This window comes from Alligator sinensis, unplaced genomic scaffold, assembly GCF_000455745.1.
Source record: "Alligator sinensis unplaced genomic scaffold, ASM45574v1 scaffold119_2, whole genome shotgun sequence".
Taxonomy (NCBI): Eukaryota; Metazoa; Chordata; order Crocodylia; family Alligatoridae; genus Alligator; species Alligator sinensis.
Genome location: NW_005842242.1, coordinates 1731221 through 1747295, shown reverse-complemented (window position 1 = coordinate 1747295; position 16075 = coordinate 1731221). Strand labels below are relative to the sequence as shown.

Genomic DNA, 16075 nt, shown 5'->3' with positions numbered 1-16075 from the left:
CAGCAGGAGCTAAAGAGCCAAACTTGTCCCTGTTTATTTAAAAACCCCAAGCCACTTTTATATTGCTGATACCATATGTCTGAGTGATAAAAAAAACCAGGGTAGGACATGCCTTTATCTTGTTTGGCTGCCTGTCAACTGCCCAGGAAAAGCTATCTTTAAGGATTACTAACAACATAACAAGGGAAAAATAGGTATCCATCAGTCTGTTCCCCAGCCCCATGAATGAAACGCTCCCTTATGTGCAGATGCCCATTAGTCCACAAGGCAAGGAGATAAATCACCTCTCTGGCACCATGCTATCCCTTGCCCTGGGTCCCTCTGAGACTTCTCTTGGGGGAGGACTGGATTCTAGCCTGGGAAGAGTGGGGACAGGGTACCGGTAAAAGAAGGCCAAAAAATTGAGCATCATCTTCCTCCTTCCAAAGCTGCCTCTTGGGACAGGCAAGTGCTGCTATGTAGGACAGCCCTGCCCGGCGCATTTGCTCTCTCCCTCCTGTGGATCGCAGAGATTTTAGCTTCCCCCCAGCTCCTCAATGGCCATCTCTGCTTAGACTTCCACAAGAGGACTCAGCACCTCTTTAGAGTCAGTTTTCTTTTCCCTCCTTTTAATTTGCGCACACACCTGAAAATGGAAGGGCTACATGGGATGCGTGGGCGCTACTAGAACAAGAGGTGGCATATTCCCAGACTGCTACACCATGGCTTTGGAAGTTTTTCAAGCTATGCTTTGTGTGGTTTGGGTTTTATCTACTGAACTTGTGTTCACACTTGACCTTAACTGCTCCTCAGCCCTGTAGGCCTCGCAGAGCATACACAGAAAGAGAGTTCAATTATCTATTAATCAGGCGTTGAATGCTTGCCTCATTGCATGTTACTTCCAGTGTAAATCCTCACATGTACCAGAGAAATTTGAGGAGTGAAATGAAAGAGGTACATCATTTCTACTGCCTCTGATATAAAATGGACACATGGCTGCTCTTTCCTTAGGTCCTCACCCTTCCATCTATCAATGCAAAGTCCATCCCATTTTTTTCTAAAATAAAATGAAATGGCCACAACGTTCATGAGATCACACGAGCATCTCATTGCAAAGTGCTAGGTATGCAAGTAGGTTGAGGACAGAAGGGGTTACTGGGTTCTAGCTGAAGGCAACTTCATGATGTCATGTTGCAAAAATCTCACAGAAATAAGAACACACGTCTTATTTATCAGAAAATCTTCCCCATCCACCCATCGCCATTTTAGTTTGCTAGGAAAAAAAAAAGACTAAGAGAAAACGATGTTCTGACCTACCTTGAAAGAGCAAACTACAACCGGTCCCCTATTAAATCATGTCAGCATTGCCTAGGGTCTAGACTGGTGTCTACTTTTCAAATTTATGAGAACATTTTTGCTGTATTTAAATAAACCTGACTAACTCGTGGTCATCTCTCTCTATCCCACCCAATGGCAACCCAAGGGTGTTCCTGAGATGCTCAATGTCTTTTTTTCAATGGAAAGAACTGAGGTGGGCTTTTTTCAAATTGTAGCAAAAAGGTTTTCCAGGGCTACTCCTCCACCAGCAGACACACATCAGCTCTCATTTATAGTTCATAGTTCATAGTTTGTAGGGTCGGAAGGGACCTGAGCAGATCTTCTTCATGCAAATCTAAGTTATGCTTCTGTGAGATGGAGAGAACTCTTTAATTCTCTCCAATCTTCTTAGTACTGTGTTGGTTTTTTGTGTGTGAAACACTTCAGTGTTTTGTGCTGTTGAAAAAACAGACACGTGACTAGGCTAATGATGTTATCCTAGTAATATGAACAAGGTTGTCAAGAAGTCATCCGCTTTCGTGAAAGACCTTTAAGCAAGTCCTTATGTCCAAGAGACGCAATGCAAGTGGATCAGTGCCAAATACATCAAACTGATTCAGTTGGGTTCTGTTTGGATCACCGTCCTGAGATCCAGAACCTCACGTCGGTGCATGAACTAATTTACTAGGATGGTCACTGCTCAGATATGCAGGGGGCTGGGGAAGAGACCTGCATAGGGGCTAAAGATGCTCTCCAGATCACTTATGCCTCCCAGCCACTGAATGGAGGATTTTGTTCCTGTCTGAGCATCTCTGTTTGAATGGCAGATAAAGGTCGAATCCAATCTGTGACAGCAAAAGCTCATTGATCAGGTTGATTGTGGGCTGCATATTATAGCAGAGGACAGTCAATTTAATGGAAGGACTGGGAGATTTAGGGGTGTTAAAAGAAAACTACTGCAGTGGCCTTGGTCGATGATCCCCTCCCGGCTATGGATAATGACAGAGTGTCCATGCTGATGCCATTGATTATGAGGGAGGTGGGAAAGCAAGGGACATTTGCAGTGGACTTAGGTGATTAGATGCATTTAATTTTTTTTTTTTTTATTGTGGAGTTTATGTTTTTGATGGTTTGCCTGAATCCAGAGAAGGGAACTTCTAGCATCTGTTTTATATACATATGAATATGACATTTTACTGGAGGGGCACCAATGCCAGGTTAATGAAAGAAAAGCAAATGAAAGAATCATTCTGAGTGTGGCCAGGAAGCAAAGTTTCTCAGCTGACACTCCAGTGGGATAAGATGAACCATGTAACTACTGCTATGGTCAACAGTAAGACCCCACTAAGTCCCAAATTTAAATATTTATTGAATTCCATTTTTTAAAAACATACAACCAACACGCTCTCCCTGCTTTACAGTTTGAACACTAATGGGCAAGGATTGTACATTCAAATATGTTATTAAATATGTTGTCAGACTTCAAATGGACTATGATTATGGACAGCTTTGTATAGAAAATAAAGTGCCAAAAAATGTACTCTTACAAAACATAGGAGACCAATTATTTCCACATGGCTGGTAAAGAACAAAAATTTCAAGCTGATGTTCACTCATACCTAAGAAGGAAATTATTACCTGATGGAAAGATGATTTTTCAGAATTTTCTTTAACTCTTTCCTAATCAATCTTAAACATATTCACATATATTTGTGCTCTCTACTAACACACATAGGCCAGGTACAGATATTACACTTTTACTGGTGTAAGTGATTGGAAACCAGTCTACACCCAGCACAAAAATAATAATAATAATAAAAAAAAATCGGTCTATAACTATAATAGATGTTTGGCACACATAGACTGGTTTAAAAATGGCAGAACGCAGTCTAAGATTTTCCCCTCCCACCCAAAGAGCGAACATGTGTTCTGTTCGCTCGTTATCTAAATCTGCACTACTTACAGAAAACTGCATAATTAAGCTCAATTCTGCCTTGGGCCTTTTGAATGTCCATACCTAGCCTTAAAGCAAAGGGTAAGCATTGGACACACTGACCCTGAATCTCCTGTAACACTGTAATGCCTTCCATGGAAATCAAAATAGGGGGAAAAAATCATGACTAATGTTTTTACTTGAGTAGCATTTGCATGGTCTAAAGGGATCGTATACCTGTCAGCACTGATAATGGGTCAAATACTCGACAGATTTTTGAGGCCAAATGGCACAACTGTCAATTAACTAGTCTGACTTGGCTCTAGAATATTACGCCGTGATTCAGGTAGCAGATCCAACAATTTATGGTTAAAGCAATGCATATTTTTGAAGGATATAGCATCTCAATGTAAAGACCCTATTGAATACTTGCTTTGGCAACCTGTCCCAAAGTTAAGCTATTCCAAGGTTGCTTTTAAAAAACCATGGCAACATTTACCTCTATATTTAGAATGAATAAGGAATAAGGAAAGATTTTACAGCCTTACAGAACAAAGACAGGTCTGGTGGTCCTTCAGATCTAGATCCCAGATGGATGTTAACTGTCGCAAGGTTGTGGCACCCAACTGTCTTAAAAACAGGGTGTAACAGGACCGAATCCCAGGGATGGACAGGATGTCCCATGGTGGTCTCAAGACTCCTACTGTGCTCCGGCTCCCTGGGTACCCTCCACTTTTCTCCTGCCTGCCATGCACTGATGTCACTAGTTGATGGGTGATAAGGGAGGCTGCCCTCTGGTTCCAGATCAAGCCCCTGTCTATGTCTCGGCTAGTGGGTCTCTCCCAGAGCCCGCTGGTTGCAATCCTGTTCCCTAATCATTAAGGGAATAGGCCCATCTGTGCCCCCAGCACACCTGTTGCCTAAGGCTATTCATGGTCTCTAACCTCCCCTGCAGCCATGCCCATGCCTTGCAACTGTTACCGGTTAATACTTAGGTGGGGCACTTTGTCTCCAAGCCAATTTTCAGCCACTTTAAGCCTCTACACTTCAGGCCTTGGCCTCCTTCCCTTTTCTCTTGCTGATCTCCTTTGCCTCAGGCCAATGTATTGAACCTGGCTTCTGGGCTCCAGCCCCTGTCTTACCCTATCAGGTTTTGGGTCACTGGCCCTGTCTCTGCCTCTTCTCAGGTGCTGGACCCCTGGCCCTACTGCCACTCTTGGGCCCTGGATCTAGCCTTCTTGGCCTCAGGCCACCTCTCTTCTTTTTTTCTCCCTCTAGCCTAGGCTTTGGCCCTCTCGACCCCTGCCTGCCTGCACCTCGAGCCCAGCCCTTGGCGGAGCTCAAACCCTCCTCATGCCCCTTGAGCACCACCACAGCTTGTGCCCCTGCCCTGGACAGGCACAAGCCCTCTTGTGCCCTCTGGCAATATGTGACCTCCGACCTCCCCTTCTATTCACAATCTAATCCATTGGTTAAACTCAAAGAAAAAAAAAAAAACGTAAGCACCCTGGATATAACTAAAACTAGGAGCCACTGACTGAACAACAAAACCCTACTCATCCTGGTATCTTAGTCCCCTGCAAGCGCTCAGCTCCTTACTTGCTGTTCTCAGGCATAGCAGGAGCTCAACCCGTCAGCTGACAACTGCCATCTCACTGCAGACCTCTTCCTGCTGCATCCTGCAGGGCCATACTTGCTGCCTTGGCACAGGCCCTGGGTTTATACCTCCCAAGCCCTTCCCCTTCTGGTAAGGTGGTTCCCAGCTACCTGCAGGAATTTACCATTAGATCCTGACAGCTAGTCCCTCTGTGGTTCCTACTGCTGTTGGGACTGCTTTAGCAGTGCCCTGGCTGCTTATAGCAGGGATCTGTCCTACTGCAGAGCACCTAGCCCTGCAATAGATACTCATAGCCTCTGGGTTTTCCCCCCTGGTTGCCTATGACCCTGCTGCCAGCTCATCAAGTGTAGTGTTTCCTCCAACCAAAGGAACCACACTGATGCTGCTTCTCCCCTTAAAATAACAGGATCCTCTGGCTCCCTTTTACACAGGTTTAAAACACAAGGTAAAGTGGCTTGACCCTAGAGTGTAGATGGGAATGAATCATGCTTTATCACTTTTCCCCAAAGTGCATTATAACCTGCAAAATCCAAGAGAATCATGTAGTACAACCTTGGGCTTTTTATATATGTTATATAGTTTGAGGAACACAGTAACAAACATTATTTTGGAACCTTTGACGCTCTAAGGCTAAACTGTATTTTAACCATGCAAAGCCCTACCACAGGGGAAAAATCACAGTATAAATGAGACATTCCCCAGGGCAGTGTCCTTGGAGTACCTGCTAGAAAGAAGCTGAGGACTGAGATACAAAACATATGCAACCCTATCTAAAATTTTGTCTCTTGCCCTGAGAGCACATCCCAAATTCAGAAGAACTATTCTTCCAACAAAGAGAGTTATATGCTGTGCCAACCTGCAGCTGATCACAATCTATGCTGCCAACAGCAGATGTTTCAACAATAGTTAACCTTTTTCCTTTGGTCCATAGTGCGTGTTGCCTATCAGCACCATAGATGCATCTCAACTTGCATCTCTAGAATATTTTATTCATGGAATTTAAGCAATTCCCCAAGCTTCTGGCATTTCTGAAGTTGCCAGCTACTGTGGGTATGATGTCCTAGATTTACAAGCCCTCCGGCAGATAGCTGCTTGAATTTGGCCCACTGTGAAAACTCTTTCTGGAATCAGCTAAGAGCTATCCAAGGTTTCATACTGTGCTATTGGAGGCAGGAGGTACAGATGAAAGCTTATGGGTAGTTTTATATGTAATGATGCAATATTTGTCTGGATTAAGTATATATATCTATCTATCTATCTAGATTGATAGATAGTAGGGCTGTGCAAAGCTTTAGTCCCTGATTTGATTCAGTGTTGATTTGGCCCGATTCAGTGGCCAAATCTTCAAATCAAATCAGAGGACCCTTGAATCTCTCTAAATTGAATCAGAACCCTCCAAATCATTTCAGAGAGATTTGGACATAGAGACAGCTTTAAAAGTTTTTTCTACATAACTCTAGGTAGCAGGGGCTCATGGATGCTGCAGTGCTGGGGCAGATGGAGTGTCCCACAGAAGCACAGGGGACTCCGCAGCACACTTGGCAGCAGACCCGGAAGTGGACCAGAAGCGCTTCTGGTCTACTTCCAGATCTACCAGGGAGCACGCCAGGGGCCCCCCACGTTCCCCCGGCTCGGCGACTGGTGCCTCCTGGGTTGGCGGGGGGAGCACCCAGGGGCCCCCTGTGGCTGATCACTGAACCGGAAGTACTTCTGGTCCACTTCCGGTTTGCCAACAAGCATGTGGAGGGCGCCCCCATACTCCTGTGGGACGCTCCATGCGCCCCAACATTGCAGGGTTCACAAGCTGTGCCTGCTACCTCAAGGTATGTAGAAAAAAACTTTTAAGGGTGTGTCAATGTCCAAACTGCTGATTATCTGAATCAGCATCGAATTTTCAGATTTGGATTCGACCAAATCGAATCAGGGACAGTGATCCAAATCAAATCACTGTCCCTTATTCAGGCCGAATCTGAATCAAATAGGGCCTGCTTCGCACACCCCTAATGATATAGATATAGATATCTCAAACCTCGACTCATAATCAGTTTTCCAAGGGAAATAGGGTAGGTAGAACAAAATGTTGGCTGTAAAGTCAAATATTTCAAGCCTTCTAAATATAACTCTTTTTTTTAGACAAAAAGTAGCCTTTCATTCTACAACATAATGAATGAAATATATAGAATATGATTTTTCAAATTGGAAGATGAACTTCTATCATATATCTAGCATAACTCTACTGCACAAAATTCAATGAAATAGTACCAGTATACCAACGTGTTGCAATATAAGGTGAATCAGTGTAAGATAAACGAAGAGGATCCATGCTAAATGCTCTCTTTCCTTTCTGTGCTTTTCCTCCTGTAGTAGGGAAGTTTTTATTTCATCTCCAACATTTAGGAGAACACATTGCTCTCAATCTTAGAGGGATGATATAAACTATGGGGTTTGGCACTCAACCATCTTCCTGAAGTCAAGAAGGAGAAGAAATGATAGAAGTAATGAAGCCTCACTGACCTTATATATTCAGCGTGATCTGAGCTTTCTAGTGTGCCACTGTAGTAGGGGTTTTCAAAGGAGAGTTTTGGAGGAGTTTTCTTGTGGCTGAATGATTTGAAGGTGCAAGAATTAAATGTAGATGGCAAAAGCTATGGTGAGGAGTCATCGAATCAGAGAGTGGATGAATGCTCCTTTAGGAGGCTGAGTAGAAGAAAGGAAGGTCAGAAAGGAAGTAAAAATATGTTAAATGGATTCTCTCCTCTTTGTTTAAATGGGACCTATATTCTCCCTTCCCCACTACGCACCCAAAATCATATTTCATTTGTATTTGAAATAAAAATATTTTGAAAAAAAAGAAGAATGCAATGTTTTTTTCTGAGTGACCTTTCTGTTACCATTTCCTCCTTAGAGTGCCTGGAGAGGGAGCATTCGACGTACTTTTGTTCCCTTGCCTGTCATTTACATTTTCCTAGCACTCTACACACAAGCTAGTTGAACAAAGCTTCCACCTCACCTTAGCTGCACATCTTTTGCTGTGGATGGAAAAAAAATAACCAGCGGTGTGCTTCCTTGATTAACAAAGAAGAAGAAAGAGGAGGCTTACATAGTTCACATTAAAATCTAGCCAGCCCATAAGTGAAAGACTGCTGCCTTTGCACAAATGCTCCTTATCTTCACCAGTTTGTAGGATTGTCAACATCTGCTCATCGCAGTGAATATTATCCTGGTAGGTCAGGCACTGGCAGGATGTTACACCTCACCAAAGCCAATTCACATCAGTGAAGGGTTCCACCATAGTTTTCAAATGAAGCTTTTTCTTCTTAACTAATTTTCTATTAGGGCTGTGCAAAGCTTTGGTCCCTGTTTCGATTCGGTGGAGATTTGGTGGCCAAATCTCCGAATCCAAATTGAATCAGGAGACCCTGTAATCTCTCCGAATAGAATGGGAACATTCGGAATTGATTTGGAGAGATTCAGAAAGATTCAGTGATTCGGATATCAATACAGCTTAAAATGTTTTTTTTTTTTTTTTACATATCTCAAGGTACCAGGTGACTCATGAATGCTGTGATGCTGGGGCAGATATTTACACAGGAGCGTGGGGGGCTCCCCAGTGCACTCAGCAGCAGACCCAGAAGTGAACCAGAAGCACTTCCAGTCCACTTCCGGGTCTGTCAGGGAGTGCACTAGGGGCTGCCCCCTCCTCCCTCCCCACCTCAGCTTGGTGACTAGTGTCTCCTGGGTCTGGGGGGGGCACCCAGGATCCCCCCATGGCTGGTCACGCCACCCCCTGTGGCCGAATTGAATTGGGGACAGTTATCCGAATCAATGAATCGAATCACTAGCCCCAATTCGGGCCGAATCCAAATCCAAATTGAATACAGCCCATTTTGCACACCCCTATCCTCTATACCATTGGTTTTTAACCTTTTTTTCATTTGTGGACCCCTTTGGAAAGTTCAAATGGAGATTCAGATTCCTTTGAATGATGTGTCACTATTCACATACTTCTGATTGATCATAGCCATCTTTTGCTGACCCCTTAGAGACAGTCTGTGGATCCCCAGGGACCCATGGACCACAGGTTGAAAACCACTGCTCTGTGCTATTGCTCCTTTAATAGCTCTCCCCTTTCTCCAGTTGCATGTACCTGAAAGAATACTAAAAGATACATATCCCCTCAGAGAACTACATGCTGAACTCCGCCCCCCCCCCCCCAAAAAGGCATGGAACAAACAGCACTAATTAATTAATTGGATCCTAAGACATAGTCCCACCTAAAAAAATGAGTCTTCCAGTTGTATGGCAAATCATTTTAAGGGACAATAAATATCACTTTATTTCTGTGTATAGCTATATGATACACTGCAGCCAGCAACTCTTTTCCCCTTTGGAAGAGAAAATAGTGCTGTCGTTAGCAGGTAGGCTGAAAAATATACTATTTCTTCCCTCTGAATAAGCTCATAATGAGATAGGTGAAACATGAGGAATGATTTCAATGGAGCTGTAAACCCCAACAGGAAAAAAAAAAAATCTATTTGAGGTTAGAACAAAATCTTTTTTAATCTGGCTAATGCTACTTTTGTGCTGATGCTGATCATTACATTTATTACCGAGCTGTGGGATGTTTCAAAGCACCAGCACCTGACTTCAATGCTCACTAACAAAGCAATAATTTTCAGATGCTCAACTCAATGGTTAATATGTAGATATATAATTTTTAGCAAATTAAACCGTGCTGTATTCGTCTCCTGATCTTTAGGATTTATAATCAAACCCTGATGACATACTGATTAATGCCAGAGTAGGCTATCCGAACCCTACAGCGCAGCTGATCTTTTGGAGCTCAGCTCATGCCAGGATGATTAGCCTCCTGATTATTCTAAGTAGCCAGGGGTCAAAGGTTAGCTAGCACCACAGAGCACGTTTAATTCAATCAATTTGGTTACTGAAGCAGTTAGGGAAAAATGTATTCCAATTGCACTATCGCCCCATTAGAAAATTTGTGCAGAATTCCTGTGCCTCAACTGATGAGCATTTCAGCTTAATTTCTAATTTAATATTCTGCTGGGGTTTTCAACTTCAATTACTTGTCATATTTTCACTCATGAAACCAGGAGCTTTGGGAAAGGGGGATAGGAGGAGGAGGAGCTGTCTCACTGGGAGAAAAAAATAGCGCCTTAATAGCAAAGTTGTGTTCTTTCTGGAAAGGGCTTGGAAAGGACATATTAGTTCATCCTGTCCATTCTCCTATGATTGCAGGGTCTCTTGCCTATTGCAGATGTTTTATTGTTCTTTTGAGCCGCATTTTAAATGTCTCTGGAGCTAAGGGATTTTAATCAATAACAGGGACATATACTATTCCAACAGCCACAATTTAAGAAGTCTTGGCAGTTCAGTTCCTATTTGGATGTGGGTTGGAAAGCTCATTAAGGGCTCTGGCACTGCACTTGTGTGCCATGTTGTAGCAAGTGCTGTGCTTCAGAGGAGATGTAAAACAGCCACTAGCTATTTTTGGTCCTTAAGATTCCATGACATTTCTCATGCGAATGGCCAGCAGCTCGGGAATTTTCACGTGGAATTAAGCCGTGTCTGTCAATACATAAGGTTTCTCTGAGCTGTGTTTCCCTGACAGCACAGCTTGGATAATATTGCCACTGCTAATATACCGATTAATACTTCCCAACACAGAGATGGCTGTATTTTAACTGTGAGTGATGACTATTATGGTGGGATGCATATTATGGATAGTTAGAAATAGATAAGGCCACATTCACAGAGTTTGGCCCCTCCAGTCAAGGCCTGGAGACTCTAGCATGCCAAATCACAGTTGGGCTGCTTGTAGTGGCTCTTCGAATGTCCTTCTTTGGCTAAGCAGCCCAAAACATTTCAGTGCTGACTAAAAGAAGATGTTGATGTGGGAGAGCTGTTGTGGACTGGAGAGCATCTGGAGGTGCTGAACCAAATTAAAGCTACTGTCCTGGGTGGAATCACTGAGGGTGGATGGCAGTAGAAGCACTGCCTGCTACTCTCCTTGGAAATAAATTATCCTTTATGCCCAGCTGCAGAAAGCTGTAATTTCTACTTGCCTTTGGCAGTGGAGATGGACCTAATTTATAGACTGTTTGGGGCTGTTCAGGAAAGAAGAGTACTATATGCTTGTAAAATAGTCTTCTAGGCTAAGTACAGACAGTCAAAAAGCCCGAGGGTGAATCGTTTCAGTCTTTGCAGTTTAGTCTAAGCTGCAAAGATTAAACTAAGAAACAACTGGACAGACATTTACTTTTGATTCAGGAAATGCAGCCACATGCCTGCAGTCACTCAAGCCAGAAGCCAAGGGGCACTAAAGCATGGCTCTCTGGCACATAGCCAGCATGGGCTGTGTGTTCACTTCCTCTTCCTGCTGTCCCCAACATCTCTGGGAGTTGCAGTCCAAAATCACAGCAGCAGGACTCTGCAGGGTTGCTCATCATTTCCTCTTCCTGCTTCCAGGTGACTCTGAGATTTGTAGTCCACAGTCACAGCCAGCACTAAATTTTTTAGCAGGGGAGATCAACTCTGTACTGAGGGGAAGGGAAGTTTAACTCCCCCTCCTCGGCCCCAGCCGGGGTTTGCCTGGGGAGGTGGGTGGGGCATGCTCTGCCTTCTCACTTTAACCCTTCCCTCCTGCAGCAGACAACACAGCCTAGCTTGGGGCTGGAAAGCGTGCTCAGGACTGTGATTCAACTTGAATGAGGAAGGAGCCTGGGACAGAAGTTTCCTAAACTGGTTTGACCCAGATCATTTAAGTCTGATACTACATTCAACCAGGTTTATCTTAAACCAGTTTTGGCCATTTTGGACCTGGTTTATGTGCACTGAACTTCCATTCTGATACAGGTTTAAACCAGTTTCTGATGACTTAAACCAGTTTGTGTGTAAATTCTGTCCCTAGCCCTAATGAATCTCATTGTGAAGTGACTAGAAATTTGATGGACCTCATACCAACCCATGTGTATATTGCCCAGAGCACAAAGTATGACACAGCTGCCAGACTCCCACAGCTCAAGAGGAGCCTGGAACTGGAATTGCAATGTATTTGCAGGTCAGGAGTTAGCTGCATTAGCAAAGAGACAGAGAGAAGATTGCAGCATGTCTGCTTGTTCCACACAAGTTTCTAGCGAATAGTGATAACTTTTCACTTTCATGAGTATGAAATATCCTTAGCCTGTTCATATAAAAAAAATAAAACAAACTAAATCACCTATCTCATTTAATTAAATTTAAAACGACATGGACAGAAGAAAACGAGCACACAAGTCACGCTACCAAAACCAAACTAAACCACTACATATTTTCTTCTTCTGGGAAGAGGAATGGAAGAACAAACCACATGTGATGGATGGTTATGTCACCAAATGCACCACTGGAAGATGCTCAGGCAACGTGGTGATGAAGGCAGAAAGAGAGAACCTTACTGAGAAAAGAGAACCGACTCCTTAATAAAAAATCCCCTTTCCACAGTGTTATGCCAGTTGTCATTTATCATCACATGTTCACTGTCTTTCATGAAGCTCACAGCTTGGATTGCCACTAATAAAATAGTTTCATGCTGATACATATTCAAGAGATTGGATGGAGCCCCAGAACATGGGTCTGGATCTCAGGCCCCTCAAATTTGGAAATCTTTTGATGAAGGATTAGGTGCTGCCCATTAAAGAAGCAAGGTTGGCTGCAGCAGTTCACTCACTTTCCCAAGTACTGATGAAAGATGGACATGGTATATGATAACATTATGCATTTGATATTTTCTTTCTCAGCTGACAGTGCTCTCTAGTGCCATGAGAATGTACAGTAACAACTGAAAAATAAAAGCAATCAATATCTCAGGTCACAATTGCAGGGAAATGGAAATAGGACTCCCAAACTGTTCAGTTTGGGACAGTTTGGGACTTGCCACTGCAAAGAGAGGTGCTGGGCTGGGGAGGGAATTCCTGTATCTCTTTTTGCCAGCTGCAATTACAGTTCCTGCGGCATGTTTAGCACATTAACAGCTTCTATACATCATTCCTGTGGGTAGATGTGACCTCAGAAACAGTGGGAGGTAACAAAGAAGAAAGAGGCAAAGCTCCCTGGATATGCTAGGGAACATGCTGCACTATCCTAAAGGATGGTTCTTAGACATCTGTGAAGGAAAAATGTTGAAGTGAGGTTGCACCCCAAAACATCAATACTTCCAGAGCTCTTCACAAGTCATCTTCTAACCCACTAATGCCAAACTAGAAATGTTGAGGCCTATACGTTTTTGTGCACACAAGATGACATTTACAGCATAAAACAAGTCTTATTAGTCCTACACAAATTTGAAACTGAACTCTAGACACAAACCATAGGTACAGAGGGACAGACGTGGAAGTCCAAGGAAGGAATGAGGCAAAATCAGGCAGTGTGATAGGCAGTAGTATCAGTCCAATGATTGTGTAACTGCTACAAGAAAAAAGTAGGGGCAAGTATTTCATCTGCCGCTGCACATCAAAACTTCAAAGACAACACATAAATATTTGAGAGGCAGTTAACTAAGCCGCCAGAACATTATTGCATGGATTTCCAAGGCTGATAGGCACATCTACAAGCCCTACTAAATGAAGTCAAGTTGTCAAACATGTGTTTTGGGTTGGGATATTTCCCAAGATCCCTTTTTCTCCTCCCCTGAAAAATTTGCTTTGGAATGGACTTCTTTTTGGACTTTCTGCAAGCAATGGCCCTTTACCAGCAAAGCAGTTAAGGATGTACATTATTCTGAGCACATGGGCCATCCCATTGATTTCACTGGGCGTGTATCTAAAGCTACTGGATCGGGGCCTATCTTTCTCAACAGATTACTGAGCTGTCTCAGCCATTCACAGACCACCAATCAACATGACGGGACTTCTGGATGGAAAGCAGTTATTGTAGAGGTGTAAAATTCTCTCCTCTCAATGGAACCGTGTTCATCTTTGTATGTTTCTTTAAAAACCGAGAAAAATACTAGGTGATATTCCTGAACTGTCCCGCACAGGGGCATTGGCAAAGCTGTGTTTAAGCTGCAGAGCAGTTCTTGAATGCATAAGGCACATTGCTTGACATTTTGTTCTCCTTTTGCCTTGCCAAAGCAATTTTTTATAATATTAAAAAAAAAAAAAAAGTTTCCAGGCTCTGCATTCAAACTCGAAGCCTGCCATGCATTTTTACGGCTCTCTTATAACATAAACCCTTAGAAATAGGGTTTGCAAAAGAAATGCTGCCAGAACCCCAGGGCATATTATAGACTTATTCCTCACATGGAGTGAGTACAAAATATTGCCCTTACGTTCCCAGAAAACCTTGCCAAAAAATAAGAATGGTAATATGCTGACAGTAAGCAGGCTGGAATTTTTATACTAATTTTTCCCCTGGCATTGTGTTCATGTTGTGCACTTTAAGCTGCCGTGATTTTCAGTCCTTATAATCTGTGTGGGGTTTTGCTTCTGTATTTCTACCAGGCGCCTAGCATGTGACCGGCACTCGAGCACTATATAAATAAAATATGCCACCACGAATGATCCAAGTCAATCACCGCTATTCCTATTAGCTGTAAATTGAGCCACACCACTTAGGATGCACTTCCTCCTTGCCACTTGACACAATGTTATTTGCCCTTTCCTTGGCTTTTCCAAATTGGCCACTGAGAAAACAGCCGTGTTATTATGTGGTCTTCCAGAGCTTGACATAGGGTGACCTAAAAGAGGAAATGCAATGGGGTCCCACCCCATTCTGTTGGATGGAGCAATAAGTCTCGTGCGACTCAACCTGTCAGTCTTGAACACAGATGGTCGGGGAGCTTTCCGATCAGACCCGGGGTGTTCCAGTGCTTGGCTTTTGCTGAATAGCCTTGAAGAGATGGGATTTAAATTGGGTTGAGGATATTAGCCTAAAGTGAATGAAGTGGAGAGTATACTTCTCGTTTATATCCCCAGAGTGATAAATGGGAGAGTGTAATTTTTTTTTTCTTTTCTGAGGCAAAGAAAATGGGAAACCAACATGGATTTCAGACACATGAGAAATAGCTTATGAATTTAGATGATAGTTCAGCAGAAATAAATTGTACATCTGTTCATTCGTTTTAATAAAGCAGGAAAATGACACGCTGCTGCAGCCCTTTGAGAACACTGGTATTTTTAAATTATGATCCTATAATAGTAGCATTAACATTTGTAATGCAGCCCATACTTTATGAATTTAAGAAAAATAAATGCGTAGCGTAAAAGAGCTCCGATCTACAGGCCAGACTTTTGGCATTTCAAAGTGGAGACTCGGTGCTTCTTGACCTGTTGCAAATTAGTCCAGGAAAGATCTTACAGTATCTTGACCATGTAACACAGATAACTCTCTGGGTAAGGCTGTTGACACAATGCTTTACTATTCTCGAATAACGAATGCTGCTGCACAACATACAGCTGACAGGATTTATATCTGCTGACTATAGCCTAGTCTTTTTGTGCTCGTAGACAATTGCAGATTACTACTTTTGTTTGAAGTAAATCTTTTCATAGCAAACAAGGTGCTTTTGCCTCGGCTGCAGTTGTAGATAGAAACGCATAGCAATATTTGCTGGGGTCTTCAAGGAACACTGCCGATCCCCCTTGTCTCATATCCGCTGATAATGCCAACAGGGGACATGCAAAGTATTCAAAGGGAGACACAAGTAGCTCATTGCTTCTGTGCTGATATTATGCTTCACACAGATGATAATGGCATGCACATTTAAGATATAAACAAGACAGGCTGCAGCAGTTATCACCTTTTAAATCCAGTGTTTTGCTTTTCAAAACAGATCACCCATGGGAAATGATAAATTAAGGCTTCAATAGCAACTGTCATGTTTGCTTAAAAAGTCCAGTTGGCGGTATCATTAAATGTACCCTTAATTACAAGGATGAGGTAATGTTAAGCATACAATTGTTACCAGGGAAAGGAGACTTTCAAATTGATTAGTTGTTCCTGTATTGCTTCATTGATCAACTGATATAGGCCACATATGGAAAAGGGAAATGAAAAACACTGACAACCCGACAAAGATGGGAAAGAAGCTGAAGTCAGATGTCAGAAGCTATGAGCTGCTTCTGTAATCCATCCTTCCCGGCTTCCCACTAACACAGCAAATGGATCTAGACTGCACGCTTAAGTGTTTAATCTTCTGAAAGCAATGAATTTCTACTGGCTATGTCTGATCC

At 42.9% G+C, this 16075-nt stretch overlaps 1 protein-coding gene across 2 annotated transcripts in view; it reads right to left on the bottom strand.

Annotated features, from left to right (window-relative positions):
- CDH13 (cadherin 13) overlaps window positions 1–16075 on the bottom strand; it is a 744241-nt gene that overhangs the window by 90500 nt on the left and 637666 nt on the right. Inside the window, exon 9 of one of the 2 annotated variants that reach the window (XM_025208638.1) lies at window positions 7437–7544. The exons of the other annotated variant lie outside the window; for it this stretch is intronic. Within the exon in view, the coding sequence (XP_025064423.1) occupies window positions 7506–7544 (39 nt within the window). The 3' untranslated portion in view covers window positions 7437–7505. Of the gene's footprint in view, window positions 1–7436; window positions 7545–16075 lie in introns of those variants that run through there. 2 annotated transcript variants of the gene reach the window in all.